This window comes from Rhea pennata, chromosome 18 (genome assembly GCF_028389875.1).
Source record: "Rhea pennata isolate bPtePen1 chromosome 18, bPtePen1.pri, whole genome shotgun sequence".
NCBI lineage: Eukaryota > Metazoa > Chordata > Aves > Rheiformes > Rheidae > Rhea > Rhea pennata.
In genome coordinates this window covers 2,869,730-2,897,230 of record NC_084680.1, presented here as the reverse complement: position 1 = coordinate 2,897,230, position 27,501 = coordinate 2,869,730, and the positions used below count along the sequence as shown (strand labels likewise).

Below are 27,501 nucleotides of genomic sequence, written 5' to 3'. Positions count from 1 at the left end.
ATTAACTCTCTAATGTATTCCATGCAGCTGCTGTTTTTTGTGCTGTAAAATATTCTGGGCTCAGTAGAAAACCTCACTGATCATGAGCCATCTCTTTTCCTTTTCTTTAATGAAATGTTGTGAATAAGTTACTACTCCTTCCACTTGTAAGTGCAAAGCCTGCCAGTCTTCAAAACAGTGCTGATTTGCATTTAAGAGTAACCCGCAGGAGCGGAAGGATACACTGGAAGTTTGTTCTTGTCGTCGTGTTCTTGGAATGGGAGTGATATTCCTAAAAATAAATAAATAATCAGTCTGTCTTTGAACAGCACATTCTGCAGTGACAAAGTGTCTTAAGAGTTGTGTCTTAGGAGTCATAGCTTCCCTCGGTACAGATGAACTTCTAGGTCGGAGCAGAAGGTGATACGGAGTTTCCATAGGTGTCTGATGGGCAGTTGTCTCTGCTGCCTCCGTGATGGTGGCTGTTTTTTGAGCCAGGGACATGGAGGTGCCATGTGCTTGACCCAATGGACTAGAGAAGAGCTCTATGCAGTACTTACTGTCAGTCCTGCAGTCTCTCCTGTAAAAGCTGACTCCAAAAGCTTAGAGAAACAGCCTTCCGTCCCTCTGGGTGGGGAAAAGGAATTTACAGAAGAAAAATTTCCAGAAGTTTCAAGTTTCTAGGCAGGCTTTTTTTTTTTTTTTTTACCTGTCCACGGGGTTCCCAGAGTGCATTTTCTGCACAGACCCATACTCACTTTCCAATCCCTAAGAGTATATTTGTTGTGATTTAGTTTTGGAAGAAGTCTTGTGGGCATTAGACCCCCAGGTGCTTCAGCAGCATCCTCAGACATTCATTTAAACATGAAGAGTATGGGTTGGCCCAGCAGCTGTGGCTGATAAATGGTTCCAGACCTCAGTGAAGCAACATCTGTTTTGTGGGCATGGATGTATAGAGGGAACATACTGCGAACACAGCAGTTGTGTGGTAGGCACTGCCCTTCCTTTGGTCCTAATCTTGTTAACATGGTTTATCTGTCGTTTGGAGCCGTGCCAATTGGTCACTTCTTGAATTGTTTGGATTTTGATTTTTTTATAGTGAGACTTCATACTGGGCAAAACTCCATTTTCATTTGCCGCCTCTTCTCGTTCCCAGTTAAAGTGCTGTGTCTGTTCAGCAAAACTCTTTGCCACTTTTATATACAAGAAAATGAATTGAATGAGCACACTGGAAAAAAAAGCGTTAGAGTTGCAAAAAACAGTGGCTGTCTTAGCTGTACTCTTGTATCAGCATGTATGCAAAATAAGCAGAGGTTGCATTTCATTGTGGATAAAGTAGGAAATACGATCTTTGGCACTGTTTGGAAAGTTATAGGGGCAAATTATGGCTATCCCATTAAATGTCATTTACAACACATGCTCTTAATAAGAACTGCAGAATGGATTGGTACAAAGGGGATGGAGCAGTAATAATGAAACCCACTTCTCAGTGTTGTACCTTTTAAGTCCGGATCAACTCACTATTAGGAAACTGAGTTGTGCCTGAGTCTTTTGCAGATCCTGGTGCATTAATTCTTCTTCTCTGTTCCTTTCTTCTGAAATCAAGGAAGAGCTGTGGCTTTGCCACGAGATTACTTTCTAATTGGATACACCTAGTACTGAAATACAACACTTTTTCCAAAAGGAACCATAAAAAGTCAGAAGTTCCATGAAGTTCCCAGCTTATGGAAATGTGTTTTATCAGGGTGCTCAGGGGCAGTGGGTGGTTTCTAACAGTTTTCAGAGCCATTTCCTGGCTTAGTTCCTGGATTTGTCAGAGGTCTTGTCTCCTCCTCGTGCTGCTGATAGAGCATTAAGCATCTCTTAAATGGTGAATCTTCAGCACAAAACAGAGGTGTTGTGACAGCTTCCAGCAGTTTTGTGATACCATCATCTTAACTTCACAAGAAAAGTGATGAATACATCTCAGATCTGTTTTGACAGGTGACCATGACGTCTAGCATGTGTGATATCTTTACCCATAGCACTGGTTATTGAGCATATTAGTTATCTCTCCTCAGACTCTGGAATAAATCCAAACAAGAACAAGTTATTGAAAAAGCTTCCTGCAAAGCAGAAGGTGAAGGGAACTCCCATGCCCTGCTCTCTAATAGCCACATACTCATGTATACATACTTTCCCTGAAGTCTTTCTGCTTATTTTAAAATAATATAGCAGTTAATATAGCACTTCTTTTGTACCGTTGTTGTATCTACTTCCTCTTAGTTTTTGTGTAAAATTACAAGCCAAGAGTTTCATGGTGCTGGGGCCTGACCTGCTGGAAAGCAGCTCTGCAGAGAAGGACCTGGGAGTGGTGGTGGATGACAAGTTGACCAGGAACCAGCAATGTGCCCTTGTGGCCAGGAAGGCCAATGGTCTCCTGGGGTGCATTAGGAAGAGTGTATCAACATGTATGCAAAATAAGCAGAGGTTGCATTTCATTGTGGATAAAGTAGGAAATACGATCTTTGGCACTGTTTGAAAAGTTATAGGGACAAATTATGGCTATCCCATTAAATGTCATTTACAACACATGCTCTTAATAAGAACTGCAGAATGGATTGGTACAAAGGGGATGGAACAGTAATAATGAAACCCTGTTGCCAGCAGGTCGAGGGAGGTGATCCTGCCCCTCAACTCAGCCCTGGTGAGGCCACATCTCGAGTACTGCATCCGGTTCTGGGCTCCCCAGTACAAGAGAGACATGGAGCTACTGGAGAGAGTCCAGTGTAGGACTACAAAGACGGTCAGAGGGCTGGAGCACCTGCCCTATAAGGACTGGCTGCGAGAGCTGGGCCTGTTTAGCCTGGGGAAGAGCAGACTAAGGGGGGATCTTGTCAATATGTACAAGTACCTGAAGGGAGGGTGTCAAGGGGATGGGGCCAAACTCTTTTCAGTTGTCCCATGTGACAGGACAAGAGGCGACAGGCAAAAACCGAACCACAGGAAGTTCCACCTGAATGTGAGGACACACTGACAAGAGAAATTCTATATGGGAGCATTTTCAAGATCAAAAATATTTACGCAAGGTTGGAACTTACCATTTTAAGTGTATTCATGAAAGCAGGTACCGAAAAAAAAACTTAGAAGGTGTAAAAATCTATGACTTCCTATGGAGGATTTATTTTTATCTTCTTAGTTAAATTAACCTTTTAGAGTTTCATAATTTATCATGAGAAAATGTATCTGTTTCTTTTTTGCATCATCCAAGTGATGATATTTCTAATCCCCAGCAGCCTTCTCTTCTGTAAATTTAGCATACTTTTGTCATGAAATACAAGACATTTTCTGAAAAGCTGTTGAAAAAGTAGGTTTGGATAAAAGTCTGATTAATCTTTGATCCACTTAGTGCACTGCTTGATGTGTTTCAGGTGTAATCATGACATTTGAAAGCATATAACTTTGGGCATACCCATCTGTTGTTGAAACATGAGTCTGACTGCTGAATAGCTGTGCCACCCCCACCGCCAGATATATATTGCCTATACATTTATATCACCAAATTACAGCATGAATCACAGAATAGTTGAGGTTGGTGGGGACCTCTGAAGATCATCTAGTGCAACCCCCTGCTCCATCAGGATGAGCTAGAGCAGGTTGCCCAGGAGTAGACAGCCCATGCGTTTTAATTCTTAAGTGCAAATGTGCTAGCTATGGATATGGATACATTGAAATGTCTAGAACCTTTATTTTCCTTTCAGAAAAGTATCTTAAATGCTTGTTCAGTTCAACAACAGTTTTCACAGAGGACAGATTTAGGGAATCTTTTTGGAGGGGAGGATACAAAAAGAAAAAGAATAGTTAAAATTCAGTGATTATTTACTAGGTGGATTTCACATGTTGCGTATTTCTTGTAATTCTTGTAATGTATATTCCATTAAATACTTACTAAAATCCTGTTAATTTGCAGTGCAATGATATAAACTGTCTTTACCTAAAGAAGGCTTAAACATTATTGTTCTTGACCTTTTCCATCTTTGAATTTCAGCTGTAATTGAGTGTTTAGTTGATGTGATCCTGTGTTTCAGTCACATTATCTTTTTTTTAATTTTTGTTTTCTACGTTCTGTAACTTTTAATTAGTTAACCATGATTCTTCCACGTCTTAGGCTGTGGGACACGTAATGGCTTTTGACAGGAAAAAAAAAAAAGCATTGAGAGGTTTGGTTTTTTTTTTGTTTTGTTTTTTTGTTTTGTTTTTTTGCCCCCCACTAGTAAATTCCTTCTTTGGGGTTTGATGTCTCACTTTCCCCATGCAAGACACATGAGTAGCCTCAGTCAGAAAGTGGCTTTCTCTTGCCAGTGCATTTCAGCAGAACTGGTGAATAATGCAGGAGAATTTTGCAATGACACAATACCAAAACTACCGCTTTACCTCACCAGCCTGCGGGCGCCACTTTTGTTGTGATCGCAGCAGGTTTCGAGTGATCTCTGCACAAAGAAAGAAAGAGAATGAACAGGACAAAGTTTATGGCTTTCCTCAGAGACACTTTTCTAACTCAAAAATATAAGCCTTGTGGTTTGTATGGTTTTGAAATGTAACCACAGATATTGAGAACTGGAAAAGATTTGATTTACCATCTTCCCGCTTTTGTTACTAAATTCAGGGTGGGGAAAATCTGTTTTCATAATTAAAAATGCAGAAAGCAAACATGTTACTGTCAGAATTTTTTAAGCAGGAACATATTTGGAGAAAGTGTCAGATGAAGAAATCTAGCTTGTTTGCCTTTATGGAGTGGGTGCAGAGATGTGTGTCTGAGATCTCTGGTGCTAGAGTCTTATTTTGGTGAAGCATTGTTAGATCTTTTATCGTCTGCAGCCCCCTTCTTTTGGAGCTGTGAAGGAAGGGACAGGTCAGTATCAGACTACAGAAGGAAGTTCTCTTTGAGCTTGATTTAGGAGCTGATGCTTCTGGGGACACTTGCCAGACTTGGAGCATGGTAGACCTGGGCATGCTTCTACTGCTCTTCAGGGATGCATGGCCGAGAGCAAAGAGGGACAGCATCTGCCACACATGCCACAGCATCTGTAGGCCTTGAACAACCTATTTGCTAATAGTTGGGTATCTCTTTGGCATGTAAGAGTCTCAACAGAATTTAAATTTTCTTTAAAAGTAAAGATTCTGATGTGTGGAGTGTGAAGGAATTTTTCTGGCTTTCATGACCTATCCCTTGCTGTTGCAGACATGTCTGCATGTGTTCTGTAGCCCTGTAATACGTGTAGCAAGCTCTTTAATTGCTGTTTCTTACTGTTGTTGCTGTGGCTGGAGACTGCTCTAGGGTTTTCTCATTCTGATATTTAGAGACTGTCTTCTGATTTGAGCCGGGATATATTTGTGGTTCTTTAGGACCGTTTGGTTTGCAGTTGCTTTGCTTTAGTCTCTTTCTTCCCTTGTACAGCAACAGTATGTAACAGTAATGTTACTGCTTCAGCGTTCCTACCAAAGACCATAGCTTTTATTTCTTAGGAGTGCCAGGAAGACTAAGGAGAGACTGGTCCTGCAAGTCACTGCTAGTTGAGGAAGAACAGATGAATTCTTCATTTCTTTTAGTTAGCAAGGAGATGTCAAACTTCACATTTTTATTCTTTTTTCTTAGGTGGAGAGTAGCTAGACACAGTAGTTCAGGATCCAATGTGAACTTCGGCACTTTTCCCATTGCAGTGGGACAAGGCAAAAGAATAATTTTGCTTTTTATTCTCATTTATGTTTTGCTCTAGAAGTATCTGCTCTAGGTACAGATTATTTTGTTAAGCCTTTGACTGCATTTCATCCTTAGGTTTTGCAAGGTAAAGAAAGAACTGGAACTGTTGCTGACACTAATGTGAAGCAGTCACTATTTTGATATTCTCTCCTCGTTTTATCCTTGTTACAGAGAATCAGCACAGACAGAAGAGAGAGCAGAATGGGTTGCTTTTTCTTCAGGTCATCCCAGAAGATGCTGTCTGGTTGCACTCCATATTGAATGCCTTTTAGCCGCCCCTCGATTACAATATTTTGGGGGGGACAGAGGAGGAAGGATATTGTTTTATATCAGCCTGTGCTTGCACACTGCCAGGCTGACAACATACTTAGTCATTAAAAATGGTCTGGAGCGACAGTTTTCATGCTTCTCTGTATTGAAATAATGGTGAGATTATCTTTCAGTTACTGGGCAGTTCAGTAGGAAAAATATCACCTAAGCAAAGGGCTTGCGTTGTTGATTCAGGCTGAGAACGCTTTTTAACAACTTGAATTATTGGCTGTATCTGAGGTGAAACACTGCTTTCCTAACTGCTCTAATTTCCTGTATCCCAGATTGTTCGCTGTATTAATTACAGTTCAGATTTATAGTGTATTTAGTTACACACTGGGTTGCATTCTGTTTCTTTATTTTATTTTTTCCCTGCGTACGTATAAATTTCTTTGGGAGTCAGGCCAAGTGTGTATTTGCATGCACACACACGTGGTCCGAATTTGATGGTTAGTTGCTAGTTTTGCAGGGAATGAGGATCTGTTTTTTTTTTTTTCTGTTTTGTTTGTAGAAAGACTTTTTTTTTTTTTTTTTTTTTTTTTTTTTGAAGAGCTCAAGTTTTCAGAAAAGCTGGAGATGAGAAAGTATTATCTTATGAATAGTAGATGTGGCATTTTTAATTTGACCGGTTTCCCAGATGTTCCTAGGTAATGGGATAGCGTCGCTCTCCTGGCTCAAGCAGTAATCTGCTTGCTACTTACAATATTTTATAAATACTGTGCTTCAGAGCTTAGCTGGATACGGCTCAGCTTTTCACACTGGAAGTAACTTTTTGTGACCATGAAAAATGAGGTGATATAGAGTAATGAGTGAGAAACCTAACATTTTTCATATCATCCGTTCAGGAACTATAGAGTGCAGAAGGTGATTTAAATGCTGTTTCTTTGTCAAGCGAACATTTTTCTTCGGACTTTATGAAAACATAACAGGATATGTGTAAAACATACGAGGAATGTTTTTGGAGAATTCATTCAGATTTTTGAACTCGGTCCTCACATTTATACCGTTCGTGCCACAGATTTCCCCTCAAAATATTCTGAGAAGTTTAAGTAAATGGTCATAAATTAAATAGAGCCAGAGAAGTAAAAACATTATTGCTTTTAAAAGCAAGTATACTGAAACATTTGGTTTGGAAGTACTGATTTTATTGGCTTGGTGAATAGTAATAGATACAAAATAACAACAGTGTGCAGGTTTTCAACTGAGCAAGCAAAAAGTAAAAGAGAAAAAATCCAAATAACCATTTTCTGAAGTATTCAAAAAATTTTTTTTAAGCTTGATCCTAATCGCAGCAACCTCTCGTCTTTCCTTCTTCCTCGAAGGCGATCTTGCCCGAATCGCGCCAAACCCGTGGCGGGGCTGGCGCAGCGCGGTCTGGGCTTCGCAGCCGCCGGCCGAGCCTCCGCTGCGGTTGCCGGGCGGCTGCTTCTCTCGCAGCCGGATTCCCCGGCCCGCGTCTGCCGGGCGCGGGCTGGGATGAGGTTAACGCGTTAGAGCTGTTCCGCGAGAAATCAGCGGCTGCTCGTAATCCTTTCGAAGCATTGCAAGAAGGTGACTCTTGTAGGACCGTTTTGGTTTAATACTAAGAAGGGGAGGGGAGAGACCGGTGTGAGTGGGGTTGGTGCGTGGCAGCGGCATGATTTGGTTGTAAGCGCGCCAACACGGCTTCTCTTGCGGGTGCTCAAAGCCGTGCGTGGAGGATGTTAGGGTTTTGGAGCGAGGGGGTTTAGGGCTGTAATCCTGACTGGCAGCTGGAAGGGTGGTGGTTTCGAACACGGCGGCGCGGAGTAGCCGATTTCCCTTCAGCCGATCAACGCAACAGCGTGTCTAGGCTGCCTGTACAGAGCCAATAAATCTATTTTGTGTTTTGTTTTGTTTTTTCTCCCCCTTTTCTCTCTTTCTCTTTCCCCTTCCTCCAGACCAGGACCCGCTGCTATGGCTGAAAACCCTTCAGCTTCTCTGGACAAAGAAAGAGATGAAGAAGGTAAGGCTGGGTGGTGGCACCTCCCCTCCGCGCGGCAGCTGATAACTGCATGCAGAGCATGTCGAGGCGCAGAGCCCGCGGGTCAGACCTGCAATTCTTCACGATTGCTTTCAGTGCCAGTGCGCGGGGGAAGGACCTTCGCCTTTGCAGCGCACTCTGAAAAGAAAAGGTAGCTCTGTGTGACGTGAAGCTGCGAAGGGGCACGTATGAAAGAGCTGAAGTTTACAGGGGCTGAGCTGTAGAGGGGAAAAAAATAAATCAACGTTGCTTTTGTTTTTCTTTTAAACACATTTTTATCCATTAAACTGAATACCTTTGGGGCAAGGAGTATTTCTGGTAGCTAAAAAGGAGAGGGTTGAAGTCAATAGAAATGCAGTCTTTGCCAAGTGGATTGATATTGAGACCTTTGTGTTCATGACATTTTACTTTTTTTTTTCTCTCCTTTTCCTTTCTATTTCGTTTGGTTTTTGTCTTTTGGAGCAGTGAAAGCAATTCACACTGCCTCGCTAAAATTAGCGTTATATTTTTATATGGGCCCCTATGGGCTCTGTGTGGAAAATTTCTCACGGGGAGCAAAATATACTTCATCTAATTTTGGGAGCTTGAAAACTAACAAAAACACTAGATGTATTGGCTAAGTGACGAGTTGCTCTTGTTTAACTCTGTTTTGTACAGGCTGGTTAATAGCTGAAAATTATTCTTTTCCCTGAAAGACCCAAGAATGTGCAGCTCACAGTGTAGCCACGTGGGCTTTATCCAACACACCATGTGAAATGGCTGGTGAGGCCGAGTCCAGCTGTGGACGTGCTCCATCCTAGGTATCTGAAATGTTTAGTCGGTGTCCTTGTCTGGCACATTTAGACTTTCCATTACTGATAGTCTGTGGTTCCCAGCCCAAACAGTCAGGCAACTGGAAGCACAGCATGAGAGGTGTCTTTTCAAATGGTCCTTTAGCAGCGTAGACTTGACCTCAGCAACTGTGAAACCTTGGACTTTCTCTTGGGTTTTGTTAGAGTTAGACAAAAAAAACATTATTTGTTGGGTCTCGAGGACGGTTAATTCCACAAAAACAACAGTAGGGAAGAATAATCATCAGAATCTTCATACTGTGTAAACTGGGGGATGTGTGTGGATTGTGAAGAAAAATACTCTGAAAAAGACAGAGCCTCCCATCGACACGTCCTTGGGCAGAGGACACCACAGCCTTCTTTTGCTGAGGGTGGAAAAGCTGGAGGATCCCTGTGAGTCATGCTTGCCGCTTAGTTTATTCAGTTTGTTTGCTTCTGGGACTGTGATCCTGGTCCTGGAAGGTGCATTTCAGGACCACTGGGAAAGTTTTTTTTAGTGAGATGGGGAGGGATGTAGTGGCACTAGGTGATAGTGCAGGAGCAGCTGTCTCTAAGGTGGGGAGCACAGCATGGATGGTTGCTGACACATGCGCACCATGAACTGCTGAGATTAACTACTCTGTGTTCTGGGCACTGCTATGTTTCAAACAGGCAATGCAGTCATAGCAGTTGCAGCCACTTTTGAGGACTGAAGTGGGGGAACCTGCTGCCTTACTCTTCTGAAGTTATTTCAAGGTGTGTGGTGCTGCTGGTGACCTAAGTAAATCAGTATATAGCCTTCCAGTGATGGGAACTGAAGGAGGTTGACTTAAATACAACTGAGCTTGCTCCGTGGACATTTAAATGGCAGTGAACTTCTTTCCCTTCACTGTGAGTGAATATGATGTATTAACTGGTGAGAATAAGTTTCCATTATTTGGTGCCCTTTTGTCTCAAACCAGTGAACGTGAGCAGAAGGAAGATTCCTGTCTATGGCAGGACCCTGACTCTGGAACATGATTTTAAGAATTGACCATTTTCTGTATAGGAAAAACAGTTTTGAAATAACAAATGTCTGAACTTTGAAACTAGAAATAAGGAGCTAAAAGTGCATGGAGCAGTGTGAAGCTTGAGCATCAGCAAAATATTTCTACTCCCATGATCTGCTAGGCTTTAGAAACCTCCCCCCAGGAACATGTAAGCCCTGTCTTGGGAGTCAGTTGAAATGGAAATACCAATGAGATGTTGGACAGGAATCCTTTACTGACAGAGGGAAGAGCCAGGCAACACAACTTTTTCTCTCCCATTTAGATGTCTCAAGCAGATGCATGTTTTTTTAAACAGTACATTAACTGAAGCCTTTGGAGGGATAGAGGGATAGTGTAGAGGTTATCACATCTGCTTTACATGCTAAAGGTCCTGGGTTCAAGCCCCAGTGGAACGAGCACCAGGAAATCTTTGGGAGGTTGGACTAGGTGATCTCCAGAGATCCCTTCCAACCTTACTGATTCTGTGAGTGTGAGGAAGTTCTAAAGAAGGTTTTCCCCCCAGTTTAAAAATCTAATTGATCTGAAATCAAAACTCATTCTAGGTATGTTGTTACTGCTCTTACCAGTCTGTAAGTGTTTGGAGTTGCTCTGTGTGTGAAAGCGGCCTTGCACTCTCACAAGACTTGTCCGCTGTAGACCTTCCTGCCAAAGTCCAAATTCACTTTCCAGCTGAAGGAGAGGACAAGCTGTGTGGTGAAAGCTCTCGTTCAGTCTGAATGTGCTGAAGCGGGGCTTTGGGGAAAGAAGAAAGAAGAAGGGAGGCCATTTATACACAGTGCGATTTACTTGGCCAGTTGCTTTGTTTTTCTTTGGCTGTTGTGTTGGATATTTGTGGTTGAATAAGAGCTTGCCTGTTCCTTCTGCTGAATCTTGCAGTGAAGTTGGAGCCCTATGTTTAACATCACAATTTCTTGCCGCAGGGAAAAATACTTAAGAGAGAGAAAACTGTTATCTGAAGTCACATCTTTGTTAGTCATCAGCTTTTTCATGCTGCATTTGATAATTTAGTGAGAAAGAAGCAGTTTCTGTCATAAATGATACATTTTGTGGTTTCTTTTCAACATGAAAGAGAATATGGAAAATAACCATCTTCCAGTAAATATTTTAGATGAATAAAAAAAGAAAAATCATTGGCAAACTTTCTGTAGATTTTCCTTTGTCTTCATGTCATTCTTCAAACTGTATGTTGTTTCCATTGGAAGCTGCAACTGGGACCATCATATGCAGTAAATTACAAGCACTGGCTGCAAGCAGGAGTGAGCACCTTTTGGATTTTGCTTTTTAGCCAGGAAAGAAAGAGAGCAGCTGCTCTTAGTGATTTCTCATTTTCTGTCTCTGCTTTTGCTTTACTCCACGCCAATACATGTACCATGTGGTGAAAGGTCCTGTGTGGGTACTGAAGGATGCCACTTGTTCACCCTACCAACCCTGCAAGCTCCTTGGAAACTACTTCTAATGTAAACATTATAAAGATATTGCTCAGTACTGCTAATTTATCACTTTTACCAGATGGGTAGTAAGTAGCCTATTAACATTCACAAAGTGAGTGTCCAATTCCTTCACATTTCTAAACACATCACCCTGGGATTCCTAAGATTTATGGCGTGGAGGTTTCCCATGTTCCCAACTTCTTAGCACTGCCTTACGTTTTTGCCGAGGTGTGCAGTGTCTGGCACACAGGGGCAGCAGGTAGCCTGTAGCAGATACCTTGCCCAGGTAGGTTTGGAGAAGAGGAGAATAGATATACAATATGGCAGTCTTGGTTTTGAACACAGCTTAGTTCTTTTTATTCTTGTATGCAAAATCTGAACTATTTCAGTACTCCCAGATACTCCGTTACAGTGAAGAGCATTCATGCCCTTGTGGCTGAAGTGGATTTAAGGTCAAGTATGAAAGTTGGTGGTACAAGAATGGAGAGGTATTTTTATTTTCTTTATTCCTTGTAGGTCTATTAGAAGATAAGTAGGTTTTGAGCGCTGTGATCTACCTTTATTGCCATTTTCCTAATAACCCCCCTTTCTCCAGCTCTCTTCTTTTCTCTCCCTCCCCCAAATTCCAAGCCCTTTTGTCTGCCCCACAGAACAACTTCTCTGTCTTTATGGGATAATTAGTGTGGACAATTGCTGCTTTTCCCATTGGGTTTGAGGTGCAGTGAGCCATGAAGGAATCTGTAATGACATGAAAAGTCACTGGAGGCGCGGATGGTGGCTGAATAGCAACAGTTACCCCTCTGAATAGATTAAATTAAAAAAAATAAAGCTTTGTGTTCAGTTGGGGGAAGGGAGGATTCAGTAATCTTTTTGTACATGACAATGTGTTTTTGTATCTTGGCAGCTCAAGGAAGAAATCAGGCAGGGCTTTGCAGGACTGGAGGACCCATTGGCAGGACTTCTGGACATGTTGGAGAACAGCAGTGATTGGAAGGGGAAAGGGCATTCCCTGGGGTATTACATCACCAATGAGTTGCAGCTTTGGATAAAAGAGCATCCTGCTGTTCAACAGGTTAGAAAAGAGAGCAAGAGAGACAGTGGAGAAAAGAAAGAACAATTAACTTTCATGTCCCTGAAGTGTTCCTGGTTCCACTTCATTCCATAGTCTGGTGTCTTTTCTGTAGTCTCATATGAATGCAATATGACCTGGTGGTGGAATTCTTACTGTGATGCTGTCATCTGGCGATGTTGGCCTGAAAAGTGAAATGACATTAAAATCTGTGATGCCATAGTACCTTTCTGTTTCCCCTTCCAAGCTGGGATTTCCATCTTTCCACATCAAACCACTTAGAGCATGGATCTTTCAGCCTTTGCCTGGCCAGACTTTCCCACTGAAGCTTACATCTCTGCCGTCAGGATAAAACCAATTGCAGTAGTCTACTCTGCATATTCTTCCAGTTCTGCAAATAGAAGCCAGTTACTGTATGATTGCTTAACTCTTGCCATATGGTGGGGAGCTTTTATCATTCAGAATGCAGAAAATGGTAACAGTATGACTTTTCAGCAGCTGAATGTTTAGCTTTGTAACATTGGGTCATCAGATTTATACGCCCTAATGTTTACCATTCCTTATGCTGCCTTATATTCTGACCTCCTGAGTTTTTCCCTTTTTCTGTGCTTTTACTTCAGAGCCATTATGTACTTCTGTATTTGTGTTATTTCATTTCCCATTTTTCTAAATGGCTCTTTTTAGATACTGACCTCTATCAAGATTCTCGAAGATTACTGCCAGTATGGCTGTGATGTTGCAGTTAAGTGCTACTGGCATTGAAAATTCTATGTCCTAAGAGAATGATCATGTAGGAACACAATGATGAATACTTGCATTTCTGCATCTTACTGTGACACATCTGCTTTTCCTGACCTTCTTGCACCCAGGAACAAGGCCTGGGAAAGCAAATTGAGTTGTTACGCATGATAGGCGAGATCAGTGTTGAGGGGAGTTGGTGGATTCAAATATTTTTCAGCTGGGAACTAGAGGGAAGAATTTTTAAATAGCTGTGTCAGTAAAAGACGGCATTTTTCCAGTTTCATATTTGCCTTTTGTACAAGGCCATATGCCTTTTCCAGAATTATCCTGCAAACGTTTAATGTTTTCAAATTGGATGCTGTGAAAAAATGTGTATTGTATTGTTCTGATTTCTGCATGCAGACTCCATGGGGAAATTGGAGAATCCCTTCCCAAGGAATTGGCCTCTTCCACTGTTTAAACAAGCTGCATTTTCAACTGCCATTGAATTGTAGCCATCTTGACTAAATCTGTGTTTGATTTTTTTTTTTTTTTTTTTTTTTTGAAGTCTGGCATGAAGCTGCAGGCCCGTGTATTCAGAATACTAGCCCAGTGCCCAGCTAATCTTCTTGACCCTCTGATTAGCATTTACCAACTCCATACAGCAGACCGGAACTATTTGCTTGGACATGTCAATCATCTTTATCACAAGGGCGATTACAAAGAGGTGGGTCATGTCTTTCAAATAAATTTACCTTCCCAGTTCTCTAGTTCTGTGTTAATGTCTGTGTCTGTTTTTGGATGCATTTCAATGTAAATTCTGTTTCGTCACAGCAGCTGCACACTTTGAATGGTACAGCTTAGCTTGGCCTTCTGATGTACATGAGTAGACTGTCTTCAGCTTCATTTTTTCTAATGGCTTAGTACAGAATGCCAGTGAGTCCTTCCTCCACTCTTTTCTTGACCTTTGAAAGTAATGGATTAATGGGGTTTAATTTGGAGAATTTAAGAGGATGGTTGTGTGCTTTTTTTTGTTCCTTGGTCTTGGTAAGAAAAGAAGAGATTATACTAGACAGACATAGACCTGTGTTGGTAACTCCAGTCTACCTACAGCGAGGAAGGGTTGAAAAATCTCTCTGTTCCCAAGCGATTACCCTAACCAAAGGGACTTCTCAGTTCAAGGAGATATGAAGCCTCTTAACGTTTGAGGCTCATGTCCAAAATGTGTGAGTATTAGTATTCATGCATTTGAATCTGACTGACACTGACAGGAGTTCACCAAAACCCAAATTTGATATTTTACCCTGTGTGTTAGGGTACTCCCAGCATATCTGACATCACTGTGGTCTCCAGATATTCTTGAGAGTGTTCTCATGTGCAAAGCACGTGCTTGTAATGTTAAAAGAAAAAAATCTTCTCAAAAGGCGATGAGTCACTTTGTGTAAAACAATCTAATCTTAAAAAAAAAAATTTAAAGGTTTTCTTTTAAATCCTATTCTTTAGCAAAACATAATTCCCAAGAGAGCTCTTAATTCCATTCCAGGTGATATCTGAATACAGAACCAAAGATAATTCATATTTAATTAGAAGTTCACAGAGCTACTTGTGACTTGTTTTTTGCTCAGTAAATCTTTGAACATGAGTGTTTGGAAATACAAACAGAAACTTAGTATTTGACTATATTTAAATATGATTTTAAAATTCATAGCTCCACAACTGTTTATTGTTTTCTTTTAGAAATGCAGTTCTAGAAAGAAGGTCTGGTTTTAGAAAGGTCTAAATTTTTTGGTGGAGTTGTTTTTGCTGTTCTTTCCTTCCACAGAAAAGCTCTTTTTACTCATTAGTTGCAGTGTGAGGCACAGGCAACCTCAACTGGTGAAAACCCTTAGCCATAACTTTCTTCTAGTTATGTTGTTCCCAGAAAAGTGAATAGAATTGTCTTCAAGAATGTCAGTCATGTAGCAGGAAATCTTTTATTCCTGTTGGGACAGATCATAACTAAACCCCCCATACCTGGAACTATGGCACTGAGCTTTTTCAATGGGCTGTGACATGTCCATTTGTCCTGTGATTCCCGGTTTTTCAGATGGGACAGTAAACCAGATTCAGATACAAGATTCTTGACTCTTTTCTCTGTCGCCCACAATGACAGAAATCCTTATAAGCTGGTAATGTCTTTTTTTTTTTCAGTCCCGTTTTCTATATTTAGAAAAAGGCACCAGACTTTTATCCCAAAGCAATTTATTTCCTTTAAAGTATTTTGAGTCATTTCATATTATCATCTGTGAATCTTAAAGGTTTGCAGCCTTGTGCTGTGGGTGAAGGTTCTTTTCCCTCAAAAAGGTTTTCAGAAAGGTCTCTTTAGGAAGTGAGATCCCAGAGATTCCTAGGGACTGACATGGTGGTTGTTTGCTTCTGAAGCACATCTGGCCCTCCCTGTATCCCTAAAACTAGTCAAAGGCTGAACCAGTTTGTTAATCAGAACCACAAGTTTTGCAGCTGTGCAAAGCTGCTTCTTGTGGTTCATGAACGTTGATACGCTACTGTAAGTAGCAATAGACCCTCCACATAGTGGAAGGTCTGTTCCAGAGTGGAAACTCCATGGAGATGGCGGTTCATAATGGGAAGATAAGCTGATAACGATGTAAAGACAATGCCATGGTTTTTGAAAAAATGATGCAGATGTTGCTACCTTCCTACTTTGGATTAGTAACATAAATAGTAGCTATGTTCTGGGTGGCATTTGAAGGAGATAATAGATATGGTTAGCTGGCCAGTGGATGGCACTATTGCTCCTGTGACACAAAGTGAGCTGATCAAGTAGTGATTCAAGAAGATGGCAAAGACACGGAAGTGTGTTTGGAGGTGTCTGGCATTTTGCGGGGTTTTATCCATCCTCTTGTAAATGAGAATTTCTTGCAGCTGCTGGAGGAGGATGGTGTGGGGCATTGCACAGTGCTCCACAGCTGCTAAAAGCGCTTCCAAGTCAGGTCCCTGTGTAAAACACGAGTTCCTATTTTACAAAAGTATCCACACTGAAAGGTCTTAAAATTCCAGCTTGTGTTGTTTCAGCTGAAATGCCTGCAGCTTCATTCCTTTTTCAGCATGTACCTGCTCTCTTCAGCTAGGCCCAGTTGCAAGGTGGGTCCGGTAGTCCAATGACACCTGTTCTGAAGCTGGCAGCTCTTGTTGCGCCGGCCTCGGTTGGGCCGAATCATGGGGCGCGCGCCGGGCAGCGCACCAAACCCCCCCCCCCCCACCGAGAGCCTTGTCACTGCCTTTCGTAGACCTTCCTGCGGACGCGCCGCTTGGGTGTCAGCCCCGACGGCTCGGTGGGAAGCAAGATGGCCGTGGTGGGACCGGAACAATGCGGGAATTCAGCAGGCCAGGGGTAATACAGCGCGATGCGAGTCTGCGAAGAGGCTCTGAATAGACCAGGCTGTGCTTTAGAAGAATGAGGGGTAGGCAGAAGGCAAGCTAGTGTTTCATGGTCATCTTATGTTACACTTCAGCCTTTCAAAGAGTGTCTGGGGCTGGTTGAATGAACCTCTCTTGCACTCCCAATGCAGGAATCCAAAGACAAAGGAGACTCTTGTCACTCGCAGGCCCCTTTCGGGAATAAAAGCCATTGTCACATGAACAGGGGCAGTCTGGCAGGCTGTGCATGCTTCAGTGCCCCATGATATCGCTAAGTCTCAGCAGCAATCACATTCAGGGCCCTGTCAGCTTTGATTAGCGGGGTCTCATGACTTAATGTGCCGCGATATTTCATGTCTAAGGGTGGCGGCTGTCTTTCTGCGGAATGAATGCCCTCTATTGTCCGCCAAGTTATTTTATTTACATTTTTTTTAAACAGCTTATAAAGGTAAAAAGATAGCTGTGCTTTAAGAAAAAAAAAAATCAAATTCCTTTGCTTCTGGATCAGTAGTAAGAGCTGCTCGGGTCAGATACAGTGAAACTTGTTTTCACAGTCAGCATCAAAGTTCTCGTCTTGTTTAACAGCTTTATAGTAAATTCTGAACAGGTGGCAGTGGAGCTGGGTTTAGGAAGGAAACAATAAATAATCTTTTTAGCCTCTGACAACCAGAAATATTCTCGGGCCTGAGAGAGCTCCCGCTCAGACCTCTCTGCATCACAGAGTAGCGACATGTTTCTTTTCTCCTCCGTCAGTTTGTTTATTAAGCGATACTATTGCTCTAAGTATTTCATTTTTAATAAATGCCTTTTTTTTTTTTGGTTCCTCCTCCAGATTTCTCTATTTTCAAAAATGGAGTATGTATTCTATTAATATCTCATCTGTTAATCCGTATGTTTTATGCAAATAGGGGAGGTTGAGTCTCTATATTCTGTTAACGTGTGCTCTTTCAAGTAAAATAATGTTCATTAAAACGTTAAGGTGTTAAAATCTGACATAAAATATGCTTATATTGGTGTACATAGAGAAAAAGCTCTGTAGGCACAGAATTGAAAGTTTTTGTCAGCAGTGCGTAGCAAACAAAATTATAGAAATAGCTCAGTAAGTAATTTTATAGGAGGGATGATTGACCCAAAGGTTAAGCTTAAAGGAATACAAATATGCAAAAGTCTAGAAATGTGTAGTTCAACCACTAGCATAATCCTAAATTTTTAGTGTAGTAGTGTCTTGCAAGCTGATTCAAGCATGTTGCTGTTTGTAGTCCTACTTTATACTAGTGATTGAATACGCGTGGCATATTTTTTTTCAACTGTCAATACAGATCAGTGCCAAGGTTGATTGACCTCTTAATGGATATTCAGGTTTTGGGTTTCTTTACTCTGAACTTTTTTGAACTGTTCTCAGGACAGTAAAAATATTTGTGTTATTGCTTCTTGCCCCTGTTCCTCTCCTTAATTGCAAAGATTTGTTCAATTCATACTGTATTTTAACATTGTACGTTTTAAATTTCCCTGTCTCCCACGATCTTTTCTGGAGCCACTTTCTGCTTTGGGCATTTGTTTGGTGAAGTTGTTTGGAAAGGGGCTTGAGCATTGCTGAGAAGCAATAACTCAGAAGGTTGTAGATTGCTCCTACTGCCAGCTTTTCAGTGCTCTCATCAGTCAAGAGTGGGCTTCTGGAGAAGGGGTGCACCTGTGTGGCAGGCCTAGCTACACAGAGAATCTGAATCTGGAGAATGTGGTGAAAGAGGGTGGCCAACATCCACAAGAAATTTAGGCAGTTCTTTAGAGGCTCTCTAAGTTATGAGGATGCACTGACCAATTAAACCAGGTTTAAAACTGCTGGAATGACTACAGGAAGGCAAATCATTCAAGTTTTTGTTCCAGTTCCCTCTTCTTTTCAGCTACATGCGCATGTATTCCAATCTTGACTTTCACTTATTTCTTGCTACTTAAAATCTTTCTCTATATATATTCATACCCTTCGTTAGTTATTTTTCATTATCTCACCTGTTATGAAATATTGTTGTGCTCTTTTGAAACAAGTGGACCTGGGATATCTTATATTTGGTCTTTGCTGAAGATATTCCTGAAGACAGTGAGTATTACGTGCTGTTTAAGCAGGAAGTAATTGAACACGTTACCTGATATCGTACATTATAAAGTGATGGACTCTAGGAGTTTGAGTAAAAGTTGATCAGACACAAGTTTGAAAGGAGTGAGTCCAAAACACAAAACAGATGTTCCCTGTGATTAGTAAGTGGTGTGGCTTTCAGTCATTTACTTCTATCATGTATCTACGCTTTGATCATTGTTATTTTCTTAGAACTGATGTTGGATCCTACCCTGAAAGGTCATATTCCCTTGTTTGGTCTCTTATATGGGTTTTCAGAAATTCCTTCACTATTGGTTCAGAAATACTACGCTAAATGAGGCACAAGCGTATTTACCACTGTGTTGTCTCAGTTGCTTACAGCAGAGCTAAGTAATGCAAAAGTAGTCAGAAACCATTTGAGTCTGTCTTGCATCATCACTCCAATCAGTGCTACTAGCAAAAGGTTATTCCTCTGATGCTAACCTCACCGTGGGAAAATTGCCCAAATTGTTAGAGTAGACTCCACCCAAGTACACGTGCTCTTGCAGATAACATCTTGTGTGGCTTCCTGCACTTCGTACTGTATATGGAAAGAGTAGTCATTTTTAGATGATAACAGAGCCAACTGCATTCAAAACAAGTACAGAGGATCAGGTATTGGTTCAGGGTGCTCTGGGCTCGTGTTTACTTGCAAACAGCCTCCACTTTCTCATACACTTGTTTTTACAATCACATGACTAGAAGACTGGTCTCCCTTCACAGCAGCCTCTCTGTCCCTCACAGCTTAGTCAGAATGCTTCAAGTTTGGGTAGCTTCCTCCATGTTATGGTCAGTGCACTGCCAGACACTTTGGATAGAGCTTAACATAGTGTTGCCCAGCTTCAAATTCTTAGACTTGTAGATCCTGGCCATTTGTAAGACTATGCACTTCTCAAACTTCAGCTGGATTAAGCAGATATCAGAAAGATACACTTGCCTTTTGTATGGTGCTTTTGTGATAATTACTAGTTGTATAGTTGCACTAACTGTACCCAGAGTATAGGACTCCCCATCCATCCATCTTCAGATATTTTTTTTTTTAAGTGTGTACCCCCGGGGAACAAAACTAGAACAAGACATTGTTCAAACACAATTTTCAATCTCACCACAGGTAAAGGAAGGACCCAAAGCTCCCTGAAGACAGTGAAAAGACTTGCCAACTTTGGCATTTGAATCAGGCAATTGGTCATCACTTTTTCTTTCTTTCTTTTTTTTTTTTCTTTTTTTTTTCTTTTTCTTTTTTTTTTTTTTCCCTGTACTGAGCTACGGTCTCATTGTGTACCTTCCTCTTACAGACTGGGGAATGAAGACAAGAGAAGACCCAACCTTTCCCATGCCTCTCTTCTGATTAGGTCTGGATCTAGAGCTGGGACAGGAGGATTTTAGTATAGGTTAAACACTTCTGTGTGTTACCTCTTTACTGTTATTACATTACATACTAGGAACTCTGTGAATGGAGTGTATTTTTGCAGTAAAGACTACTTGTACTGCCAGTCAGGACAGTAATGCATTTCCTTCCGTAGTTTGAGGGAGGGTGAACAGACTCTTCTAATACAATGACCGTGTGTTCATTAGAGCTCATCAGAGTTTTTTCAGAGTTTCTGAGTAACAGGTTAGGGTTTTTTTGCTCTTATTTATCAGTTGATGAAATGGGGGAGGCATCTACTACTTAGGATTCCTACTGCCTTGCTGGTCCAGTGTTAGTCTGAAAATCTGTAATTAGATTAACATGATTGCTAGTTTTCTGGTACAGCTTGGAGAATGCAGCCTTGTATATGGGGAAATGCTTGTTTCTTGGGTGAGCCAGGGGTTTCTTGCCATTTCGATTAAAGCAAGCTGCCTGCCTAATTAAAGTGTTTGTTTTTCTGACTACAAAATGAGTCTATGAATGAGGTGTTGCTTTTCTGGAGCTCTTATCCTCTATACGCAGACTGTTAAAAATAGGATTGTTTTATGGAAAACTTGTTTGTGGAGTGAAACAATTCAAAACATGATAATAACCAAACAAATATCTTAAAATAGCTTTAAGTTGAGACCACAGAAACAGCTGCCAAACACTTTCATCTTTATTACAGTTACTCATATCTCTTTTATTATTCTCATTGTAAACACACTGATTTTATCTAAGTTGTCCTCACTGTTAAGCCCGCCTGCCCATGTAACTACACCCTGCCTGCTTCAGCCTGTTTATTTGTGTCTAAGGCTCAGGTAATGCGGGTCCTTCCGTATTTAGCTGTGTGCAAGGAAGAGCCTGCTGCCCCGCTACTTACAACATTCCTTTCTGCCACTGTTCCTGGCAGAGAAATTCGTCTGACTGCTCCATCGCCTCCTTCGGTTGGATGATGTTAGGATGGTATTAGCAACCAGCTCATCTGAATTACTTGAAGTAGAAGTGTTCGTGGCAGAGCAAGGTTCCTCTAACCTATTGAAGTGGTGATGGTGTTCAGTAGGTGAGGACTGAGTCCTCTTCCACTGCCACAGCTGGATCTGGGAGGCGATGTCTCTCCACCACTTGACTAAATGAACGGTCGTTGTTCCACACTCGTTAGTGCAGGATGGAAGTTACATCTAGTAAAAGAGGTGAACGCAGCCTAACGCAACACATGTTCATCTGATTAAATCACCTGTACTGTTAACAAAGATGGAGGTAAAACTAGGCCATTTAGATAACAACTATGCAATCAGGTTCATCTGAACATTTACATGAACATTATAAAGTTATTAGAGAAACCATTCTATGCTTGCATGTTAAAACTAACAAATTACTTGTTTAATGCAAGGTACTAATGAGGTCAAATGGTGAAACGAGATTTTAAGAGGCGCTAGTCTTTCTATTAAGCAAACTGAGATAGCTGTGAAGAAGCAAAAACAAAGCTGTCAAGCTTTTGAAGGCACAAAGCCTTTCTTCAGGTCAAAAATAGAAGCAGCAACCTTCCGCTTGTATACAAGTTGAGAATAATTACTGAACTTGAACTTTATTATGTTAATCAGATAATTTGAAAGAAAAGGTAGTTGCTGCTTGTGGAGCAAAGTAGCATATTAGCATGTAAACAGATGAAATAGTTATCAGGTCTGGGTTGAGAAGCCCTTGCAGAGGTAGCTGGACTGAGAGATTATAAAATGCCTTTCTGTTCAGTATCGGATTTGAAGTGTAGTCAATTCATTAACATTAGTTCCTGGGTTTGTCTCTTAAAGTTGTTCTGTTGGTTTCTATTTGGGATGAAGACTAAACAGTGATGGAGTGTGTGTTTTGTTTAAAAAAATAAAAATTTTCCCACTGATAACTGGATGTTGTTGTTCTCTCTAGTTGCAATAAACTTACAGGGCGTGTGTTAGCTGTTTGCTTTTGCACACTCAGTCTTTGGGACAGTGGATGAAATGATTTTCCTAGAAGGTAATAAGATCCACAGCTTCTGGTGCTTCTGTTTTGGGTGATGATAGGACAAGTTGTTAAATGTTACATGTGATGCTCTGGCTGGATCTGGTTCCTTTCAGAGCATGGGTCTGCAGAATATGGGCTTCCAGTGACGATTTAAGCTGAGGTGTCATTTGTCGGCTGGGAGGGGGAGCACAGAATATTTATTTCAAGGTACACTCTTACTCCAGCTTACATTATTTTTCTTGTTAAATTTTTCTATAAATATTTCAAACATGATGTGCAACACCAAGGTTTACAGTTGCTTTGTTTTGGGATACTTTTTGCTGTATTATTTTTGTTCGTGTATTCTAACAGGTAACACAATCCTGAAGTACAAGTACAAACTGTTTTAAGAAACGAATACCTCAGACTCATGATTACTTTTTCTTGCAGCAAAATAAATAGCAGATATCAGAGAAAAACCAATTGAAGAGAGCAGCTTTTCCTCTAAGCCCAGACATGTTGAATAGATAGGCATTTGTGAACTTTACTGATAATATGCTCTATGACTTATTCTGTTGTTCGGTGTTAAACGCAGGCTGCAGTAGGGTCAGAGATACCATGCTGTCGAACACTAAGTTTACAACCATTTTGGAAAGTATAGCTTAACTTTCTTAAGCCATTAGAAGGACACAATGTAAAACATCCTTATTCCCTAGTTTACAATTGTCAGTACTGATACTTAAATGCAGTAAAAGGTTCCTTGCTTACGTTACTCCATTTACCAGAACAATGTTATAATAAAGCCATTATGTGCTTATTTTTCTTTTATTTTTGAGAGTAAATACTCTTACACATAACAGAAGTTAAAGTTAACCTCTTAAAATCCTAATTAGTTTGTTTGTGTGGGTATTCAAGTTCATTCAGAAAGGTATGGTGAGGCAATTTTTTTACAATTATAGTGTTGGAGAAAATTCTTTCTTAGCATTTTTGTCCAAGGATTTTACGTTCTTTCTGCCAGACAACCTGATCTTTAATTTTTACTGCAAGGTACACTGCTGCTTGGAATATGTTATACTGCCAGAAGTGGTTCTGTAGATTTCTAAGTGGGATGTACGTGGCCAAATATTTATACGATTTGTGCTTTAACATATAGCAGAAATATTATAGCATTGAAAATTTGTATAGTAACATATATACTTCACTTTGCAATAATTCCCATTTATCTGCCATGATGTTCTTTTCCTAAATGCACAACTTGTTTTGTGTTTTCTAGGCAGCGATAATGAGTATTAAGCTGAAATTACAACCAGATCTAGATGTAGAGAAGGTGAGTGACTTCCTCTGCAGGTTTCTCTGTCATCAAGGTCCATCTTGTGTTAAGCAGAAGATCCATCATGGTGCTATAAGTTGTGATAGTTTCATATGAGGCTTTGCCTTGTTTGTGAGGAGTCCCTACAGCATTGCTGATGTAGTATAGCATCCAGGGAAGTGAGAGAATGTATTTTGTTAGAACTCATTGTATCTTAGTGGACTAATTTCTAGATACAGCTACTGTGATGAAAAATTCTAGGTCTGTTCTTGACAAATAGTTTTCAGTGTGATAAAGTTCACTTCATGTAAACTGGTCCATAGATCTTGCTTGTGGTGTCCATTCAGAACTATGAATTTATTTAGAGGCAGAAAACCATAATCTTGATTAAGCTTTGCTTAAATAAACTCTAAGGTTGAAACTTTTGCTGTTTTGGCTAATATTTCCATTGAAAATGCCATGTCACTCTCCTAGATGGTATTGGTGGGTGAAGCAAGGGTTTTGTGACTTGCTCTCCATGTTTGACCGGTAGGAAATAGCAGCTCTCCATCAGGTTTTAGTCCCTGTTCTTGCATATGAGCTGGATGTCTTGGACCTCCTTCATGCCTCCTGCATGCTTGAGGCAAACAGATTGAATGGGGGAAGGCCGTGTTCAAAGGTAGGGCAGGATCCCTCTAATGTTTTATGTGCTAAATGTTATTTCTTTTTCTAGATGTGTATACCACTGCTGCTTCAAGATAAAAATAACTTGGTGGAAGGTTATGTGGAAGAATATCCTGAGCTCCAGTGCAAGCTTTTGCAGATCCTAGACACGTGGTGTGAACCTAGTTTTAATATCAAAGACATCTCAAGGTAGAAAAGTTTGTTTAATTTCTAAACAGGTGGGACCAACCAGCTGTCAGAGGGCAATATATTCTTTCGTTGTCTAAGATGGTTTTCTCAGCATAATGGTGTGCAATACATGTGTATTCACCGAGAAAGGGGAAATTCAGGTGTCTGTGCCAAACTCTTTTCAAATGCCTCCTCCTGTTAAGATGCTGAGGTATCATTCCTACTGGCAGATGTTCAGGTCCTGACAGGAGAGAGCAGTGCAAAATGAAAGCTCTGCAGTAGATCCTGGCAATTTAACAATATCAAATCTCCCTATAGAAGGCTGTAATAATCTGACTGCTGTGCTTTGCTGCAGACAAGGTTAAGTTTCAGTATCGGTTGTACAGGTTTGGCAGGAAGAAAATACTGTGATGAAGTGGCAGAAAAACAAGAGATGCAAGTGGTTAACCTTCATGTTCTCGTGAAATAGTTCTCTGTATCTTAATTTGTAAATTGCCTCTCACTAGAATCGCTCCTGCCAGTCACATAGCCAACTGAACAGTCAAACTCACGATGTGGATGCACTGGTTGGAGTCTTTGTTCTGAAAGAAGAACACAAGAAAGTAGAGTGTGTGCTGGCTTTCTCTTTTTCTAAAGTGGACTTGTTTGTTGTTGGCTGGAAAATCCGTATGGTTGTACTGTGGGCTTTTTGCTGAAACTAAAGAAGGAGGACTGTTCTTACCAGCACCTTGCAAAACCTATTATCTCTTCTGCTAAATATTTGTTCTTTAGGACATGTTTCTTAGTCATTTCCACAGATTTTTTTTTTTTTTTTTTTTTTTTTTTTTACTAATTTTGTTTGTTTGCTTACAGACGATATAAAGGCCTGTCCAAATACAAACCAGATAAGTTTAACCACAAAATGCTAAGCAAGCTGGTCTTCAGGCTCCTAGAACGATTTAACTTAGATCCAGGTATGTGGTATTACAACGTATTCTGAAGTTACCTCTCCAATAAAGAACAGATGAAGTCAATTTGTCTTCTTCCATGTTCAGCAAGGAATCTGTGCTGTAATTTATCATGGGGAGTTTCAGGGTTTAATTAATGGTGTTTAAAAACAGAGCTGGTAAGTTATGGGAATTATCACTTTGTACTGTCAAAGAATGAAGTGCTTGTGACTAATAGACTGCTTCTTCCATGATATGAAATAAATCTTGACCTCAGAATGGCTCTTTATAAACACATGATGGTCAGCCTTGAGTTATGACTCCATTCCACTCACATAAGAGGCAAGTCGTTACTCATCTAGGGCTCTGTTTTCTTGAGTTATGAGTCCGTCAGTTGAGAAGAGATAACCCTTGGGAAGCAGGAGCCTCACAACCCTATTTATTCTTTCTGTAAAATAGGGTTGGCAGCAGGGAATTTTAAGGTTCTTGCAGCCTTCTAGGAGAAGTAACAGATTTTACATCATTGAATAGATCTGCTTCACTGCCAATTGGCTGACAAAATCTGCATTGCTTTCCTGTTGGTGAGGGCTGTTGACCTTTTTTCTTCTATTTGGGACTTTATGTCAGAAACCTTTAGAAGCTCTATTAGGTTTTACTTTACAAAAGTCTCTATGATCAACAGAAGATATGCAGTTCTCTTTTCTCAGACTGAAAAGTGTTTTCTAACCACAAATTGAGACTCATTACACCTGGCAGCAACGTTATATTAATCTTCACATCTTTAGACTGCTCTTCAAAAGTTAGTAAGATAATCGTTAAAAACCCTCCTCGGAGGATATGTAAATATAATTAAACTAAACACATTGGTGTGAAAGCTGAGACACAAGGGGGTGATTTATTTAAAATCTTAAATATGTCCAGTAGTTTGCTATTTCCTTCAGTGATTTTTCATGCTTTATAACATTTGTTATTCAGTAGGCTGTGTTGTCCTTTATAATCTATAAAGAGAATTGAATTGTTCTTCCCCTTACTTTGTGAGAGATCCACCAAGAAGGTGATATTAACTGTAGAGGAAAAATGATAAAATTGTTGACAGACAAAATCCTGAGAACATAATAGAGTGAGAAAGAGGGGTATGTGCCTGTTGATCGCAAGTGCTGTGTATGGGACTGTGTTGTGCCTTACCTGCTGATGGTGTCCCAGCTGTTGCACCAGCTGATCATAATGACAGACTCTCCCTGGACTTCCACAAGGGGTTCACTGGTGAGAGGATTCCTTGAGATGTGCAGAACCAGAGTCCTTCCCACAGGCCATCTTCCCACCTGCACTTCCAGAGAGTAATTTATCCCATGCCAAGTAGAGTGTCTACAGTACAGGATAAGTCACTTGCTAGTTGTGGCTGTCCTCCTTTATTGATGTGAGAGGAAGTGTGGGCTACTAATTTAGATGAGATGCCAGACTTGAGGTGGCTGAACCAAGGCTGAATGGATCCCATACATTCTCTCTTAGATGAAAAGTAGGTATTTATTTTTTACCTAATATCACATGTAAGTCAGAGCAGGACTACTTAACAACAATTTGCTAAATTGTTGGGCCTCTTGGTCTCCTTTGAAGCCTTTTGGAAGAAGAGGATGAATGTGTACAGAGGCAGTTTGGCCTTAATCCCAGATCTGCTTGAGTTGAATTGGAAAATGGTGGCAGCTGGAATAACATGGCTTTCCCTTTTCTTTCTCTTCCTTTCCTCCCTCTTTCTAGCCATTCCCTCTGCTTTCTTAAGTGGAAATAAACCTGACTCTGAGAAAAGAGAATACAAAAAGGAAGCAGGCTAGGTAAAATGAGCAGGTTTTTAAAACTCACTTCTCTTGCACTGAGCAGCTCCACCAAAAAGCAGCAGTGAGGTGGAACTCACACTTCATGTTACCTAACCTAATTGTGGGCTTGTTCGGTGCCACAGTCTGCTGCTGCTTTCCGTCTCCTCTACGGTCATGACTCCTACTCACTGATGGAGGCTGAGAGCAGCAGCAGAAACGGGAAGTGGCTTTCGGTGAGAAAGGCTAGAGGAGGACAGGGTTTCTTGGTATGAGAAGGCAAGCTTGTATGTGACTCAATACTTGCAATTCCAAATCTGCTTTTGTATTTCAATAGCCAAAATCTCACTGTTATCCACTCACAGAAAATGTCACTGATTCCTAAGCAAGATTTAGGGGTTGACCAGAACTTAGGATTTGAAGCATTTCTTGGAGCAGCCAGTCATAAATTTCAGAACCTGAGAGGAGGTGGCCTAATATAGAACAGATCTGGAATCTCACAAAAAGTAAGTGGACATGTCAGACAGATCCACCTCTTCTTCTCAATTGTATCCCAGCAAGCCTGTTAACGCACAAAGCTGCACGTGTTAAGTGGATGATTTTCTGCTGAA

At 40.8% G+C, this 27,501-nt stretch overlaps 1 protein-coding gene across 13 annotated transcripts in view; it reads left to right on the top strand.

Moving 5' to 3' along the window:
• The window catches only part of EXD3 (exonuclease 3'-5' domain containing 3), a 323,998-nt gene that overhangs the window by 85,752 nt on the left and 210,745 nt on the right, over nt 1-27,501 (top strand). For 11 of the 13 annotated variants that reach the window (XM_062591068.1, XM_062591067.1, XM_062591070.1 and 8 more), the window contains 6 exons: nt 7,948-8,012; nt 12,223-12,390; nt 13,676-13,834; nt 23,290-23,343; nt 24,038-24,177; nt 25,009-25,109. In XM_062591068.1, coding sequence (XP_062447052.1) covers nt 7,948-8,012; nt 12,223-12,390; nt 13,676-13,834; nt 23,290-23,343; nt 24,038-24,177; nt 25,009-25,109 — 687 coding nt within the window. The remainder of the gene's footprint in view (nt 1-7,947; nt 8,013-12,222; nt 12,391-13,675; nt 13,835-23,289; nt 23,344-24,037; nt 24,178-25,008; nt 25,110-27,501) is intronic. The other 2 variants (XM_062591075.1, XM_062591080.1) reach the window with 2 other exon arrangements.